Source organism: Mercenaria mercenaria, chromosome 7 (genome assembly GCF_021730395.1).
Source record: "Mercenaria mercenaria strain notata chromosome 7, MADL_Memer_1, whole genome shotgun sequence".
NCBI lineage: Eukaryota > Metazoa > Mollusca > Bivalvia > Venerida > Veneridae > Mercenaria > Mercenaria mercenaria.
In genome coordinates, this window is record NC_069367.1 from 9987948 (window position 1) to 10005881 (window position 17934).

A 17934-nucleotide genomic window follows, 5' to 3' on the forward strand; every position below is an offset into this window, starting at 1 on the left:
GCAGTCTTTGTATTATAAAATTAATATAATAATGCTTAATGAATCTTTGGTCAGTGTTGGTCCATTCAAAGTACGCGGTCTAACTTAGCTTATATAGAAATAGAAGTGACGCCGAGGCCGGATTTTCTTCTCAGGAAAAAAGAGCAACAGTTAAAATCAAACATGTTTTGATCATTGTAAGGCCTAAAAGTTATCTAACGTTTCCTTCTGTGCTTTCCCCAGGTGTATTTTTACAAACACCTGCAAGATGACATACAAAACACCTCCTGGTGACCTACACCACGTTTTCATCTGCAAGAGAAAAAGGCAGGACTGATGTCAGAATGCTGCTATTAATTTTCTTTTGAAGGCTCTGGTTTTACATTTTGTCGATATACACAGAAACGTGATTGAAATATTAAGGAAAATGAAGCTTGAAAGTAATTACAATCTCACAGAAATTGTGTTTTATTATTATGAAAATAAATAAAACAGAAAAAAAACTTATATGGAAGGAAATCATTTTGTAAATTATACCCTATAACATTATACCCTATAACATTACTGCTCATGAACAGACTCAATCAAACCGGGTCTGCAATTTTCACTGTTTGCATTGTTCTCAGTGCTTCCGAGGGATCTACTTTTAAGATTATATTGTAAGCATTATGTTTATATAACATGTACAGTTAAAACGGTTTAAAACAGCCAGCGAAGGAAGCGACACATGCGACTACTTATCAATAAATACATGTATAGAACGCTGCTTAGTTTCAAGTATAACTGTGCGACATGATAGTTAAACAAAAGAAATAGCGACTTCCTGTTTACCATTCGTTTTCTTGCGCTTCGCAAGATTATTTCCAGTTGATGTTCGTGAAGTTATAAAGTTTATTGCTTCGTGATAGTGCTCACTGACTTGTGTTATCAAAATGAATATCAAAACAGACGACAGTAAGAAAAAAAAAAAAAGAAATATTTGTCAGTTTTTCAAAGGTAGAGAAGAATAACATTATAAATGAAAGGGAGACGTCCGATATGAAGAAAGCAACTGAACATGCTGCGGCTATAGTTGACAGAAAAAATTGAGCAGCTGTCTACAATACGCTACCCTTAAAAGACTGTTGAAATCATTTTGAAGAAGCATATATATATGTGATTATTCGAAATTTTATGTCGTTAATGTATAATGTTTTAATTGTCGACTGTTACTTGTTTCCTGATGCTTATTTTTTTTTTTGTTTGACTGGATCCAAATTTTCTTCTTATTCCATGTCTTGAAAACAAATATAAAAAAAACTGTCTCTGAATTATTAAAAATATCGAGCCAAAATTCTATAATATGTACATTTTGTAAAACAAATAATATTGACAATAGTTGAAAATTTCCATAACCGATATTTTTTCTCTGTCAGATCATACACTTATTGATGAGTTCATCACTTGAACTCAGTATATGTAATCTGTGAAGAGACACTTTAGAAGCATGAAGCAGAAAGTGCAGAATGACAGCAGTAGCCTGAGTTTAATTTTAATTTTTTTGATGCAGGGGACGGGGAGCTGGGTTGTTGAGGGGAGGGATATTGGAGTGTTTTACATCCCTTTTGATGGTAGAGGAAGACACCTGGTGCGCTTCTTAGCATTATTTCATCATCAGCAGGCACCTGGGTAAAACTATTGACATTCCTTAAACCAGCTGGATGGCTTCCTTACATGAAAGAATTTTGCTTACAAAGGCTTTCTTTTGGAGACTTGCGCTTATATCCTTTAATGTTAAATGTGCTTCTCATCGACCAATCCAAATCGTCGAGAGATGAAAAAATGGTCTAAATGATAAACATCTAACAACCAGGGCCCCCCAAAGTAAGGATCCCTTTGAAGCATATCCGTCTTTTTGGTCAGTGAAAGTCTGCGCTTGGGATATAACTATGTGCGCAGTACAAATGACTGTATCCTTTTGTCCTTACCCTAGTACAAGTAAGTTTTATTTAACAATAGGGCCAAGATGGCCCTAAGTCGCTCACCTATGTAACACATTATAATTGTGTAAACTGTTTTTTACCTAGCGATTTCATAGAAACAAATATTCGGACCAATTTTCATTAAGATTGGACCAAAAAACGTAGCCTCTTGAGTGTAAACAAGCATTTTCTTTGATTTGACCTAATTATCTAGTTTTTTTTCCCCACATTACCCAGAATCGAACTTGTCTAAAATGTCATGAAAACAAACATTCTGACAAAGTTTCAGAAAGATTGGAGAAAAAAGTGTCCTTTAGAGTGTATACAAGCTTTTCCTATGGTTTTACTTAGTGGCCTAGTTTTTCACTCCACGTGACCCCCCCCCCCCACCCCCAGATTTGAAATCGCCCAAGAATTTATGATAACAAACATTCTGACCACATTTTATGAAGATAGAATCAAAAATGTGTCCCCTAGGGTGTGAACAAGCTTATTCTTTGATTTGACCTGGTGACCTAGTTAAAAATTTATACGATATTTCATGCAGACAAACATTCTGACCAAGTTTCATGCACATCAAATGAACAAGACTGTTAACCAGCTTTTCCTTTGATTTGACTGGGTGACCTAGTTTTTGACCCATATGACCCGGTTTCAAACTTGGCCTAGGAATCATCAAGATTCTGGCTAAGTTTCACGAAGATAGGGTCATAAATGTGGTCTCGAGAATGTTGACCAGTTTTTCCTTTGATTTGTTATTATGAACTAGTTTTTGATCCCATATGACCAAGTTTCAAACGTGGTCATCAAGACAAACATTCTGACCACTTTTCATGAAGATAGGGTAATAAATGTGGCCTCTGTGTTGTAAACGAGCTTTTCCTTTTATTTGACCTGATTACCTAGTTTTTGACCCCACATGTCCCCCCCCCTCCAGTTTCGATCCAGGCCTTGAGGTCATCATGGTAATCATTCTGTGCAAGTTTGTGTCATATCAAAACATAATTAAATAAAATCTCTATATGGCTGAAAGGGCCAAAATATAGAAAAAATTGCCGCTTTTAGGGGCAGTAACTCCAGAACCCATAATGGAATCTAGCCAGATTTCGGAAGGAACTTCTATCGTGTTCACAAGGTAAAAAATACCAAATTTTGGGTATTTCAGGGGTCAATCAAGGGCCGTAAATCCAGAACCTATGATTGGATCGGACAGATTTATCATGGAATCCAAGATCTATTGTTGTTGAAGATATTTTGCAAGTTTATATCAAATCAAACCGTAAATGAAATCTCTATTTTGCTGCAAAAGCCAAAAATAGCAAATTTTGGCCCTTAAAGGGGCAATAACAATGATGGGATCTGGCAAGGTTTCGAAAGAAACTGAGATATTATACCAATACAAGTTGTATGCAAGTTTGATAGAAATCAAATATAAAATGTGGTCTCTATAGTGTTCACAAGGAAATTGTGGTCGGTCGGACAGACGGACGACGGACGAAGGATGATCACAAAAGTAGTGACAGGTGAGCTAAAAATAGCGAAATTCCTACAAGTAAATTGCGTTTAAAACAGCTAATTTGAATTCAACGTCTAGTCGGTATTAAAAAAATGCGTTCAAATTTTGCATCATTTGGCCATACGGTTTCTGGATTTGCGTTCATGTGCACCGTTATAAATACTCTTTGCTGTTAAGCTTTTCATTAAATTGTCATCCTAATTTAGGGGACATGCCTTCATGTCAACATTTAAAAGTTAAATTTGTAAAGCAAACAGCCATTGTTATAAGGTATCAGAAATGATAAGGGTGACTACACCGCGGTACTCATGTATGACAGCCAAATTGTATCTCCTAGCCTTAGAGGTCCTTTTTTGTTCGTGAGTTTTGCTTTCCGAGGAGTAGCACCAGATACACAAGCATCACAACTCCAGGTGTTGTGGTATATCGGGAGGTTATAAACATATAAGATCAATATCATAATATTCCATCCGGTGTGCTGCTGTTCATGCATATTTTTCAGCGGCAGTATCTATACAGCACCACAGATCCCAATTTTCTTTCTGCCGTCATGTTTCCAGTGATTGTCTATATGGGTTGTACATCTGTTGTGTTGAAGGACGTCTGTTCAAAGTCTAAATGAGCATTTAACTCACCGGATGGTTGGTGTCGTCATCACCGTTTATTGCAGCGAAGCATTTCTATTTTAGAAAAGGCAAGTATCTTACACACATGATTATATATAGATAAACAAATCGAAATAACTGCTTAGGGTGGATCGCCGCCAATACATACATTTTATGGTTTAGACATTAACACATGGTTTTGATCTGGTAGAGAGAGAGAGAGAGAGAGAGAGAGAGAGAGAGAGAGAGAGAGAGAGAGACAGGTGGATCAGAGGGTCATCAGAATTCTGTCTGTTCTACATCGCATTTAAATTGCCCGACTAAACGTTTCTGTGTGTTTCTCTGTACGTTTTACGTGCTTAACAAATGCTTCGAAAATCAATGCTACACAGAACGTTTTGTACCAGTTTAATGTAACTTTCATTTACAGTGGCGCCGGCGTGTTTGATCCCCGTGTACACGTTTAAGCTCGCTCGTGGCTCGGCTGGTTCACGTTTTCACGTTTCACGACTGACTAAACGTGCAGCCAATCAAAATCGTCTGAAACGTGTATCGTGCAAAACCGTTTTTGGTCTTCGTGTAGCCAATCAGAACAGTGCACTAAACGTGAATCCAATCAAAACAGTGTGAGGGATTCGGACAGCTTCACCAGGCGACTTACCAATAGATCTATCAGAAAAATAAAAATGTCTGTTTGATGGTTGCCTCTTCCCTGTCATGTAAAGAGTAGCCTACACGGCCGCAGTAGAGAGGATGACAGTGATATCAATTAATTCGTACGCGAGTCAAAAGGCGCAAAAAGAACAACATTTGGCAAAAGTTTTGGTCATGGTAAGTTTATTAATAATAAAATAATAAATGTTATGTCATTTACTTTCACCTTTTTAAAGTAAAGAGAGATCAGGTGTAATCGTCATTCTAGTAAATGTATTATTTCAAATACATGGTTCGAATGTGCAGTAGTCTTCGGATACGAGGCACCGGCCAGTGGTTTATATTAGATCATTAAATTTATATATACCGTATATATTGATGGAAATTTCAGAATAAATACATTTAAGGTATTGTTTTCAGAAGCATATGTCACTGATGTATATTAGTCAAAATAATTCAACATTCAGATTGTTTATATTTGGGACTGGCAATCTAAACATCCCAAAAAGATGGACGTTTAATCACAGTACACATGTGCAGTCATGTAAAGTTACTGGTTTTATATTGTGTAAACACACGGTAAGCGTTGATCGTGTACAGTACATAAATCACCAATAAATTCGAAATTTTGGATATCGATTATTTGATAATTTTTACATAGATTAATGAGGAAATGAATCCCCTTTGGAAACATGTATGTTTTATTTTAATATCTGATCAATTTGTGAAATGAATGATATTAAAACTAATATCATGTAAAGTGTTGGCAGCAATTAAATTTCATCGGAAGTTGCAGGGTTTTCCCTAACGCACAAACCCTGCGTCATAGTTGCACTTTTCTGAAAAATGACCCGTAAAAGTAAATTCTGTGCGTCACAGTGGACGCAATTTCTTGAAAATCTAAACAAAGAGTGATTTTCTGAAAAAGTACTTTCAGTTTCATAATTATATGCAGACTTGCGTCACTGATTTTGTCTATTTGCATCAATTCAAATTTAACAAATTTAATACCCAGTCCAATACTTTGACTGATTAACAGTTTGTAACAGTTGTTATCGCTACTCGCTACTTGTACCAGTAGTATCAGTCTGCTGTTTACTAAAAATATTAAAATGGCTCAAAAACAAAGCAAACTGACGATGTTTATGACGGCAGCAAGTACAGTAGGACCCAGCCGTTCAAATCACCTGTTTCTACTATAACACTGTCTGGTAATTAAAAGTACTAAAACCTATTTTAGCACATATATAAATAAAAAGTCAAACATCAGCTGTTTTTATCATTTTATACAGTGACAAATATGAGGAAACACTTCAGTCTGTATAATCACTAGTATAAGTAAAACAAAGTTTTATTCAAAATACTAAAAGTATATCTGTATGACCCCTAAAATTTAGAAATGACCCCCAGATGTGAAATACTGGGGGTCACAATGACCCTCATTTTCAAAAGTCAAGGGAAAACACTGAAGTTGCTTCAACTATTTTGGTCTTTTGAGTGTTTGTCGTGAGTGGGGAAATATTTCCCATATGAAAAAAATATCTCAATATTTCCTAGGATCGCGTCAAATATAGTGGAGGATGAATCAGAGTACACAGTCATGTAAAGTTACTTGCTTGCACATATTTGCATGTGTACATGGTGAACGTTAATCATTTACAGTACAAACATAGGTTTAAATCACTAGAAATTTCGTAATTTTTTATATTATTTGAATATGTTTACATAAACCAAAGAGGAATTGAGTTCCTTTATGATACATGTAAGATTTATTTAAAATATTGGTGATTCCTGAAATAATAGGCATATTAACCTGTAGCATGTACAATGTCGGCCTGTGCACGACATTACGTCGAAAGACATATGATGGAATAAGACAATTGGTAGAATGGACATGTGATCAAATATGACAAGTGATAGAATGGATATTTGATAGAAATGATATACGTGTCGAATTTCGTCAAAAAGTCTTTGAAAATTCGTCGAAATTACTTGTCCAAAACATCAAAAGCAAAGAATGAGTTATGACTGAGTAACTACATAATAGGTAGTATGTAGTGCTATTTATTTATTTAGTTTTTTATTGTTATGTTTGGATCAGACACTTACCATTGTTCCATCAGGTTTAGACTTTGATTTAAACCTATAGCATCTAACGTACGTCTCCTCCATATATGGTATGAAATTGTGCGTTGTTTTTGGAATGGCTTCGCATAGCTCTGAAAATACGTCTGTGACTTCCGTAGGTGGCACAAATGCAAGTGCCGTAAACATGCGCAATGAAATTGCGAATTCCTCATCCTCCAGATACTGTTGTCTCATGCCCAGCTCCCCAACATTACCCAATGAGCCTATGCCTGGTGAAAGAAACAGGCTTCTACGGTAGCTTCTGGATATACATATTGGAAGGCTAGTATACATGCGCGCAGAGTAATTCTGATTTTCGCTCACCTAGTTAATTGGTCAAATCATGCGTAACATATTCTTGAATGTGTTTTAGGTAATCAAATAGACCAAAGATCAGGATGCAGTGCGACACAACATCGAAAATATCACAAACAATTATTTGGTTAAGTGTCGTATTTTAAAATATGTTTCGCTCATTTGTCGTATTCGACAATTCTTCCATTCTTTAGTTTGTCCATTTGACTAATTGTCTTATTTTTACATTTATCTTTCGACAAATGGTCGTAAACCCAGTGTTGGCAGCAATGAAAATTTCATTAGAAACTGCTTCAACTAATTTGGACTTTCCAGTGTTTGATGCGAGTGGGGATATTACCCATATGAAAAAATTATCTCAATATTTCTTAGATTGGCATCAAACTATAATGTTTATTTTTTCACTAAAGACTGCACCTCAGCTTTTTCTTGTCTCAGTTGTCTGTAGCATTAATTGCATGGAAGAAGTTCGGGTCATGAGTACTTCGCAGACTACCTGAAAAAAATCACCCACTGACCTATATTTATAATTTGTTTTTAGCCATTAGTTACGACACAGCTTTATTATGTCACTATGAACGCATTTGTTTCACCATCAATGATTATGTACTGGTAATGGATAGCAGATAATGGGGAGGACAATGACTCTCAGGCTAATCGTAATTAATGTACAAGCTGAATATCAGTTATAGATTTACATGGTTTTAAAGTTAAATTGTTGAATTATATGTAACATCATTTGAAAACAAAACAGATCCGGGTTGGGTGATATGTTCTTGTGTGCTTTTTCCTTCATTGATAATAACACCTGGAATATAGTTTTATGAACAATTGCGGTATGCTCATGTACACTGAGGAGAAATGAAAACGCAATCAACATAACGCTTGAATATATTTTGTTCTTAGACAAAAAGTTTCGCCTTGAAATTGTCAACACAAACACATCTCGATACTCTATATCCATTATGTCCATTTTACGGTCCGTTGTGCTAATTAAATTTGAGCACTATCATGGGTATGTTGGGTTTTCATATCTCGTCAGTGTACTGTATGCTCATGCATATATTTGATAGCTGTACATCAATAAATAAAGTACAATCTCATGTTTAAAAAAGCCTAGAGGGGTCTCAAAGAGTTTACATTTGTTCAAAAATTCGAGTGTCACATCACTGGCATGTCACATCATTTAAACATTAAATATCTTTCTACTTCGATATGATAAAAGTAACACTGGCTTTTAACTTTGGGGTAAGTATTATGTTATTTTATTAATGCAGTTTCAGTTATTTATAATGTACAAAGATGTATATAAAATAATAATTTTAGTGGCCCTTTAGCACACCTAAGTGCATTTCTGGTATGGCGCTAGGCAAAGTGATTTTTAATAATAGACAGAAAAAAATTGTTCAATTTAAACTGGCAATCTGACTAAAGTACTTGATCTTCTAAACGAAGACCTGAGAATGGCACGTTCGTCTTCTGTATATTTTGAATTTCCGATATTGCTATTTTTATTTTCGCAAATCCATTTTTATTTGAACCAATCAGACGACTTGTTTTATCAAGCATATGGCTGAACCATCAAAATAGCATCAAAAGTCAAAGAGTGAGAAAAATGTACAGTCAGTCCGGGGCTTGAATCCGGGACCTCTCGCTTACAGGGCGGGTGCCCTACCGACCGAGCTTACCGGCTGTCTGACACCTTACGAAACCAAGTCCGTACCATGACATATGATTTCTCTCAAAACACGAAGGCGTAGTGGCGATGTGGTCGTCATAAGAATTGTAAATATGAAAAACCCAGGCTAAATTAAACTGTGTTATAGTTTTCATTTATTCCGATCAATTAATTGGTTGTAGTAGGTATGACAAACGCATAACTCGTGTGCCAACGAAATGATTATATTATTAGTAATTTATAACTGGAATGATCGTTTTCTCTAAATAATGGCTGATGATTTTACGTCTGGCTTATGGCTGTTATCATTCCCAGTTATATACGGTCCATTGATGAAATAGGTGTATTTTACAGTTTCATCAGTCTAAGTTATATCGAACATTACCATGGTAAACGGACAGTAACTAGTCTTTACAAAAGAGCTAACACTGTACTTTGATCAATTACTCGGCGCTTTGGTGGGGTTTAAGATAAAAAAGATAAGTTAAGATAACAACTTTATTTTCTGAAGATTACATGCTAAGCGTACAAATACAAATATCATACAACTAATTTCCAATATGGCCTTCAATTAAATTTCATATACATTCATACATTTACACAATCATACAGCCAATTTATAATCAAATATTTATACAAAAATACTTATATCAGAATTACTTGAATACGTCTCAAATTAAAGAAGTCTTAAAAGCATTATATACAAAAATGTAAATATAACAATAGTAATAATGTGTTAAAAGAAGTCTAGATTCCCCGCATACAGGTATTTCATGCTCTCCAGATTTTACATTAAAATACAAAAAGATGTAAAATGGACTAAAGAAACTTTAATTTTATACATAGAAGATACTTGTTTGTTTCATTTTATGATCGTAATATATATAACGGAGTGAACATATTAATATTCAATATTTATAAAAATGTAAATTATCACGGTTGTTCACGAGTGATATTTATTTCGACCTTACATGTAAAATAAACAAATTTTTTTTATTTAAACCTTGATGCATTCCCTCTTAACATGTCGTTACATGTCAATAATTTAAGTAACGTCTTTCTTATTATACATTCTTCAATGAAAGTAACTTAAAACAAAGAGTTTAGAACATACAAGTTTAAGCACTGACTTTCCGATCGTGCGATGACATTTTTTGTAGAAATCAGAGAGTTGTTGCTATCTTTCTTAAGAAGGCTTTGGAACTTAGTTACTGACAGATTAAATTTTATGGAAACATATAAGAATTAGTTGCATTGCTATTTTTTTTTCATTTAAAATTAAAAGGCGTTTATAACGGAGCACCAGAGCACCAGAGATAAATTGCCTTGATTAATAAGCTTTATATTGCACGACTGTTGTGTACATATTCCTTCGCGGTGAACTGGTGAAAAACGCAGGAAAACTTTTATTGCAACGGCAGTTGGGATTCGATTCCTGACTGTTGCACGTTTGTTTTTCTTGATTTAACATTTTCAGAAGAAGAAGAAGAAGAAGAAGAAGAGTTTATTTCATAAATAAAGGACTTGACCTATTATGGTTCCTTGTCCACAAATCTGTTACAATGTCACAAAAAAGTGTCAAAACAGATTTACATAATATTATATAACGTTTTAAAAGTATAATATAATTAAGTATATTATTGAGGATGAACAAAAATAATATGAAAATAATACTGTTGGCTATATCATTGCATATAGCATAACACATCTTCATAAAACATTTTTGCAGAAGTAACTAGATTTATTTGAGCCGTACCATGAGAAACCAGCATAGTGTCTTTGCGACCAGCATCTATCCAGACCAGCCTGTGCATCCACGCAGTCTGGTCAGGACCCATGCTGTTCGCTTTCAAAGCCTATTGCATCTAGAGAAATCATTAGCAACCAGCATGGATCCTGACCAGACGGCGCGGATGCGTTGGTTTTCTCATGGCGCGGCTCTAATATAGTAATGCATAGTAAATCTATTTCTATCTCATAACCACAAAATATTATATTATAGTAGCTGATCGTATCTTTGTGGCATTTTTGAAAAAGGCTGCTATGTTGTTTAAAGTTTTTCTATCCGTTGAATTCATTAGTTTAATAAATTTCCACACACTGGGATTTCTTCTATATGTCTTGGAAATATTTCAGTTTTTTAGTGCGCTGTATTTTGTACATATTAAAGGCGCTCGCGGAAGTTTTTCGAACGTATCGTTTTTCCCTCAACGCCGTGCCAATTTGGTTGTTCCTTATCTCCGAACCGTACCCTTACCGTACATCCGTATTCGGGAACTATCGGTTTTGTTCGAACAATGGCAGAAACCTATATCTATGACATACGTTTGATAATTTGATATATCTCTAGGTCACATGTTCAAATCGTTGACGTATAAACACTGAAAAGAGTTTCCGAAGCATTTGTTGAGAAGCCTTTAACATGTAGCCTTCAAACTTAGTCGGGTGATTGGCCAAATATAGTAGATAACCCCTATCGCTTTTAAGATCAATCTGGCTGCTGCGTCCACTCTGTTTCTTACTTTATAAAACGGAAAAAGCAGTTTCTTCAGTCGCACTTTTAGCGAGTTCATTCCAGATGTTCCTCAGGTGAGCGACCTAGGGCGATTCGATCCACATTTTAACTATCTTTGCTTTAAGCTGTGTACAAAAACAGAATACTGTCAAAGATTTTGGCTGTATATTTTCCCTTGTTTGAAATATGAATTGATTACGTAATTCGTACCAACTTGCGTTATATAAATGCCCGCCACACCCACCTCGTTTTAATTTGATTTAAGCCAAATATAATATGGTGACCTACAAATTTTCTTTTTGATTTCAGATTATGTAGACATAAGCTAATACATATGCAGAGTTTGATTTAGTTCTGTTATGTGAAACTCGATTAAATAGCAAAAATACCAACTTAAGATTGACAAAAGTATGACAAAAATATTGTTCTCTGTTATAAAAATGCTTAGATTTCAAATTTATATCAGTTATTATACTTTACTGAAATACATGGTAGGGGTATGGAAATTTTGAAAAATGTTCAGAGAGCACCATATCTGAGAACAAATAAAACATAAACAGTGCTGATGATCTAGTACTTTTATTTCTTTTTCAATACATCATGACATGATCTTGTAATACAATCTATTATTGCGAAAAAATGACGAAACTGCCGCAATCATTTATTAAACAAATATATTATAGTAATGAAAACTCATGATATAATGTTCATACGAGTAGTATGTCCATACTTGGATTTTAAATACATTTCTACGGAAAATCTAGAGGGTAATGCCTTTAAACATTATGTATTACTGAATTTGTAAGGAGCTCAAATGTTAATTTAATATACTGAACTAAACAAACAATCCACATTTTTGTCATTTTGCAAATACCTTAAAAATTAGTTAAAGCACTTTTTGTGAATTTCAACATACTATCAAAGCAAAAACATGTGTCGGTGCGACGTTAAATCCAACAAAAAAATTACAATCTATTTTCGAAAAGTCACATGTCTGCAATTTACAAACTAGGGTAAAACGTTTTGTAAGAATAAGATGATAACAAGCCCAAAATAACATCATATGTAAAAAAGACCATTCAACATTTAATAGTATGGCATTTAAACATTTTCTGGTAAAATATGATATACACATCTGTACTCTTACATTAAATGATATTTATTTGTTTTCTAAACACTAAACTCTTACGTTTGTTTATGCCGCTTTTTAGGAATGGGGCAAGACAGTAAAATGAATAAAATTATATTTTTGCTTCTATTGATATTTATGAAATTTTAAGACAATCTTAGATGTATTAATAGCCGTTCATATGTAAAGGGCGCTTTCACATGAGTCATTGAATGAAACCCACATAACTATCAAACTTAATACATGTATAAGCATAATTATCAAACTAATTAGATAGCGTTGATATAATATAAGTACAAAAAAAAAAATATAGTCAAGGATCAGCATGAATTAAAAAGCCACTAAATGAAGAAAAGCCAAGGCTTGTTCCAGTAAAATCATTACAAAAGACATAAACACTATCTCCTTTCACCAGATACAATGTAGCTGCACCTGTAGCTGTTCCAAAACCGTGTGCCGCATACTTACCGTCTATTTCACCCTTACGAGAAACCATATATACGTAGCTACCACCACTCTCTCTAAGGCGACAATCTATGAAATTATTTCCCTCACCAGTTTCAATTATATTCGCGGTAAAAAAATACACCCCAGGAATGTTACATGTGAACATTCCTGACGAAGAATCGTATACGGAACCTTCATTCAGGTAAACGTCAGAAAATTGTACTGTTCCATTACTCAGTCTAGTCGCAGTTTCAACCAGAAAAGCTGCCTTTGTTCCTAAAAAAAATAAAAATATCGTTTCACGTTAATCGGAAACAAAGCTATTTTGCTCCTGAAGAAATATTTTAAATACATTAGAAATTCTTCACTTATTTGCACGCAGAAACTATGATGGGAGTTTAATTTTTAATTTTGAATTAATAATCAAACTAAGATACAGTATGAGAAAAACTTAATTTTGTATTCATACTCAATGTAACTTGAATAAAATCTTAATTGGTTAAAGGATAATCCAAACCATTAGTGAAGTGAATAGGATAAAGAAATGCAGCTTTTTACGTCTTTCTATAGGCCTCATCATTCGTTACAGTTATGACCTTGCTTGACTTAGAAATTGCCAAATATTCGAGCGCTTTGTCTTATGGGCTGCCCTTGTTGACCGTGTAATAACTTTTAACATTAATAAGATAATCTTATCAAAATGGCTTCATGAAAATAAAGGAAAATGCAGCACAAAACGCCATAACTCTGTCTGGAATATATCTTATTATCGGACTGTACTTTAGAACCTTCTGTTCTTCATTTCTTGATTTTTTGTCAGAACAATAAGCAACTACTGAACTTAAAGGTACTTTAAGTAAACGATAGATTGCAAGAAGTGGCAGAGCAGAGCTTTAAAAGCACAATTATGTGTTTCCGTTACAGAAATGATAATAGCATAAGTTTGAATCTTGAGTAAAATCGGAAAAAATACTTAGATTTTAATGACGCATGGAGATTATTTTAAACTACAAAAATGACTTACTCGGACAATGTTGTTGGTTGCACATTCGTACATCAGATGAAATTCCGTCACAGAAATTTCCACCGAAGGATGGTTTCGGATTGTTACAATGCCGTTGGCGTGATTGCATTCCTCCGTTACAGCTGACAGAACAACTTGTCCATGATGTCCAGGATCCCCAACCTCCATTTGTAACTAATATGATGATAAGATGTGTTTGAATTTTGTGTCAGGTTATAAAGGTGTTTAATAACACTTGAGGGTTGTTTAAGTTTGACATCCCCCGCCTAGGTACATTTCACAAAATATATTGCCTGCCAATACAAAGTACTTTTCAAGTACGGGGCAACATACTGAAAATGTCTATCAAATGGAACTTGAAAATGTCGGGAATATGCATCCATGAGTTATTAAAATGCTTAAGACCACGAAACCATTTCCATACATGTTTTCCACATGCATAAACTTCGGGTTTCTTGCATATGGCATTCATTTCTGTCAAAGGACTTTTTGTACCCAAACATAAAAAGACATACATATATCATTGATCTTTAAGTCTGAAGAATGGCAGAGTTATGGACAGGATACGAAATATACCCTTTACCGCAAAGTGTGGCCTTTAACTTGTAACAGCTAGGGCCCTGGGTCTTGCGTGTTACATGTTGTCTTATTGTAGGGAACATATGTTCCAACTAAGTTCAATTTTCTTTGAGTATTTGCGAAGTTATAGACCGGGCACGATTACGATTTAGATCCTGTTATTATTTGACTTGCAAGAAAGACATTGACTTTTTGGAGCTAGGGAATTGAGTGAAGAGCGGTACACGTCATCTCATTATGGGAAACATTAATTTTAAGTAATTTCAAAACCCTTTAGAAATGGCAAAGTTAAAGACTATGAAAGACCTCAACCCTGTTGACATTTGACTTCCAAGTGAGATCTGTTTGTGTAGTAACTTCAAAATGATTTGATGGATGGCAGAGTTATAGACCGGACAAGAAGTAGACTCTGTAAAAAATTGTCCTCTAAGTGTGACATTGAATTTGTGGCAAGGGGTATGGAACTTACGTGCGACACATCTCATTATGTTAACCATTTATGCCAAGTAATTGCAATGTTAGAGTAATGGCCAGGACACGTTAAGTGACTGACGGACAGATGGAAGGACGGGCGGACGCAGCAAATACTTATATCCCTTTTTTTCTTCGAGAAACTGAGGAACAAAAATAGATTACTTGAACAAATCACTTGGTTACATAGTCGTGTATCAACTGGAGTTCCGTCACAGAAGTGTCCGTCAGCGGAAGGTTTCGGATTGTTACAATGTCGTTCACGTGATTGCATTCCTCCGTTACAGCTGGCTGTACAACTTGTCCATGACGTCCAGGATCCCCATCCTCCATTTGTTACTGAAAGATAACTTAATTTTATTCTTATCAGGTTTTTATTGGCAGAGTAAATTAGGTTGTTAAGTTTATTGTTAGTCACATATTCATGAAAGGATTGCTACTTATAGATTTGATCTATTAATAAGAATTCAAAATGATCGATTATGCGGATTCGTTGGACAAAACTTCTACTAGAACAGCAGGTGAAACATTACAGAATAAAATGCAATATATTCGTGTATCCGATCTAAATAATAACCAGCCAGAAACAGTAAATGATCACTTTTAATATATTTTAAATATATATAGCTTCTTTTTGAACACAGTCTCTATGATATCATTTTTTACTACATTTTATGTCATTTTAGTAAAACTAACTCAGGCATGATTTCATGTTACATGTCTCTACTTGATAAGGCTCCCCTTGACAGTACTTTCCTTGTATAGATGGGAACGGGTTGTCACATGACCTTGACCTTGACCGTATACCGTCTCCACACGTTCTGCTGCAAGTTCCCAAGCTTGCCAAGAGGACCAATCACCATCTTTTGAAATGATGTATACCTAGATTGTTAGTACTTTGTTACATATATGTTAACGTTCCTTTTTACTTAGGTCCTTGTTTTGGTAATTTCCATGTAGTATGATCTACCACGGATAAAAAGAACTCGTATACGTTTTGTATTTCGTCCTCAACAGTTCAACTACACCTTTTGTGCATTTGAAAATATTATATATGTGTGCATTAGTTTTATCAACAATTATCAACATTGTAAAACTGCAAACGCACCGACATTTAACTGCCAGGAAAGACCTATGAAAAAGCTAAGCTATATCTGTTAAAATGATCAAGGCAGATTGGTATAGTTTTAAGTTATTCTTAACTGAAACTGTAATAATCAGTATTATTTTAAAAAATATAAATATTTACCATGGCAGGTATTAGCTAAACATATTTGATCGTCTCTCGAGTCCCCAAAACAGGGGTTGCCGCGGGGTCCTGGATATGGTACCGAACATGATCTATCCCTCCTCTGTAGACCAATACCACACGTGGCACTGCAGCTTCCCCATGTGTTCCAATTTGTCCATACTCCATGAACTGAAACAAATGTGTCATTTCAAAAGTAACTTGTCTAATATAGTGTTAATTTGATATTGAGATAGGCCAACAGTAAAGGTACAGACTAAAAGAAGTCGTTTTTTGTAAACATTGAAAAGTGTTCACACTTAAACAGAACTTGAGAGAAATACACATTAATTTCATACCAAAAACAGGAAATGAAGTGTAGTCTTAGAAATGCAAATGGGAGGGTTCAATATTTTAGCACCACACACAGCAATATCACCTTGATAATGGGAACTTCGTGTTTTTGAAACTTTGTAGCTGCTCAGAAGCAGTTCTATCAATTTAACCGCGGTTTACCATTTATTCCGACTTTTTCTTTTCGAATACCCGATAGATTTTCCAGGAATTTGACGCAGAGCTATTACTAGTATTGCATATTCCCTGTTCATCAATAATGTTACAGCTTTTAAAGCGGTCACCTGGTGTATAAAATATGTTTGTTTCAAGGTCTCTTAAGATAAGAAATATATGCTCATTTAGACCTACAGAATTGCCAAGTAACTATCTATAATAAGTGCCTACCAAATGGTAGGACGTTATTTAAATAAATTAACAAATCGAAACTGAGTAGCCAGAAATGATGTTTTTAAACAAAACAGGGAACATGCGCCACTGGCACCAGTCCTGGCAGAAATGTTCTTTTCAAGCTACTAACCCACACATTGTGAATTGTAATTTTTAAAATGATTTATCACAGATAGGCAAAATACCGCCACTGTGTCATATATTTACATAAAACACAATGGTTGACCAGTTTATAGTTTTCAGAATTACGGGAATATTCGAGTTTTTGCAGTTTTTCTCACGTACTTTTATAAACCATTACAACTTTATTTTGTAAACATTGATAAATGTAGAACGAGACGCGACATCATTTTTAGTCGCCATCATCACGTGGGCAGCAAATCAAAAGTGCGCATGTAGTTTGATGGGTCAATTTATATACATGTACTCGTCTACCGATTTGGGAAGTCAGCATGATCTACTTTGCCTTATTTTGGTAAGAACCATTGAATTGTACCGAATAACACTACCTAAATAACGGACCTTTCCAGTGTTAAAAGTATATGTAATAACATCGCTCGCCACAAAATCGAACTACAGGTAGCGCAGAGTATTATGGCGTTTAGAAGTGAAAACAAAAGAATAACATAAAAGTAAGTCAAGCACTAAGTTTACGGTATTTCTATTATACCTTTTCGTCGGGAGTTTGTTTCCCATTTTTACTACAGTTTGCATTACAAACCTTGTGTAATTTTGCTTTTCTCTGTGTTTTGTTTTTTATTTTCATTTAAAATTGGAAATATCTATAAATCAATCAATTCTAAAATTATGGCCAGGCAATGCTTGTATTGATGCGAAATGTAAGATTGTAATAAAAGTAACCCGTACAGGTTTGAAATATCATAGGAAAGATTAAAAAAAAAAACATTCATGCGAAGTGTAAGATTGTTATAAAAGTAACGCGTGCAGGTTTGAAATATCAT

The 17934-nt window shown here is 34.7% G+C and overlaps 2 protein-coding genes across 2 annotated transcripts in view; both read right to left on the reverse strand.

Moving 5' to 3' along the window:
* The window catches only part of LOC123555056 (thrombospondin-1-like), a 57659-nt gene that overhangs the window by 15157 nt on the left and 24568 nt on the right, over positions 1-17934 (reverse strand). The gene's annotated exons all lie outside the window — the stretch shown is intronic.
* LOC123555054 (A disintegrin and metalloproteinase with thrombospondin motifs gon-1-like) overlaps positions 12782-17934 on the reverse strand; it is a 51083-nt gene continuing 45930 nt past the window's right edge. The window contains exons 17-22 of the mRNA XM_053547032.1: positions 16250-16420; positions 15728-15863; positions 15511-15565; positions 15166-15436; positions 13951-14124; positions 12782-13202 (exon numbers count right to left, since the gene is read on the reverse strand). Of these exons, the coding sequence (XP_053403007.1) occupies positions 12793-13202; positions 13951-14124; positions 15166-15436; positions 15511-15565; positions 15728-15863; positions 16250-16420 (1217 nt within the window). The 3' untranslated portion in view covers positions 12782-12792. The remainder of the gene's footprint in view (positions 13203-13950; positions 14125-15165; positions 15437-15510; positions 15566-15727; positions 15864-16249; positions 16421-17934) is intronic.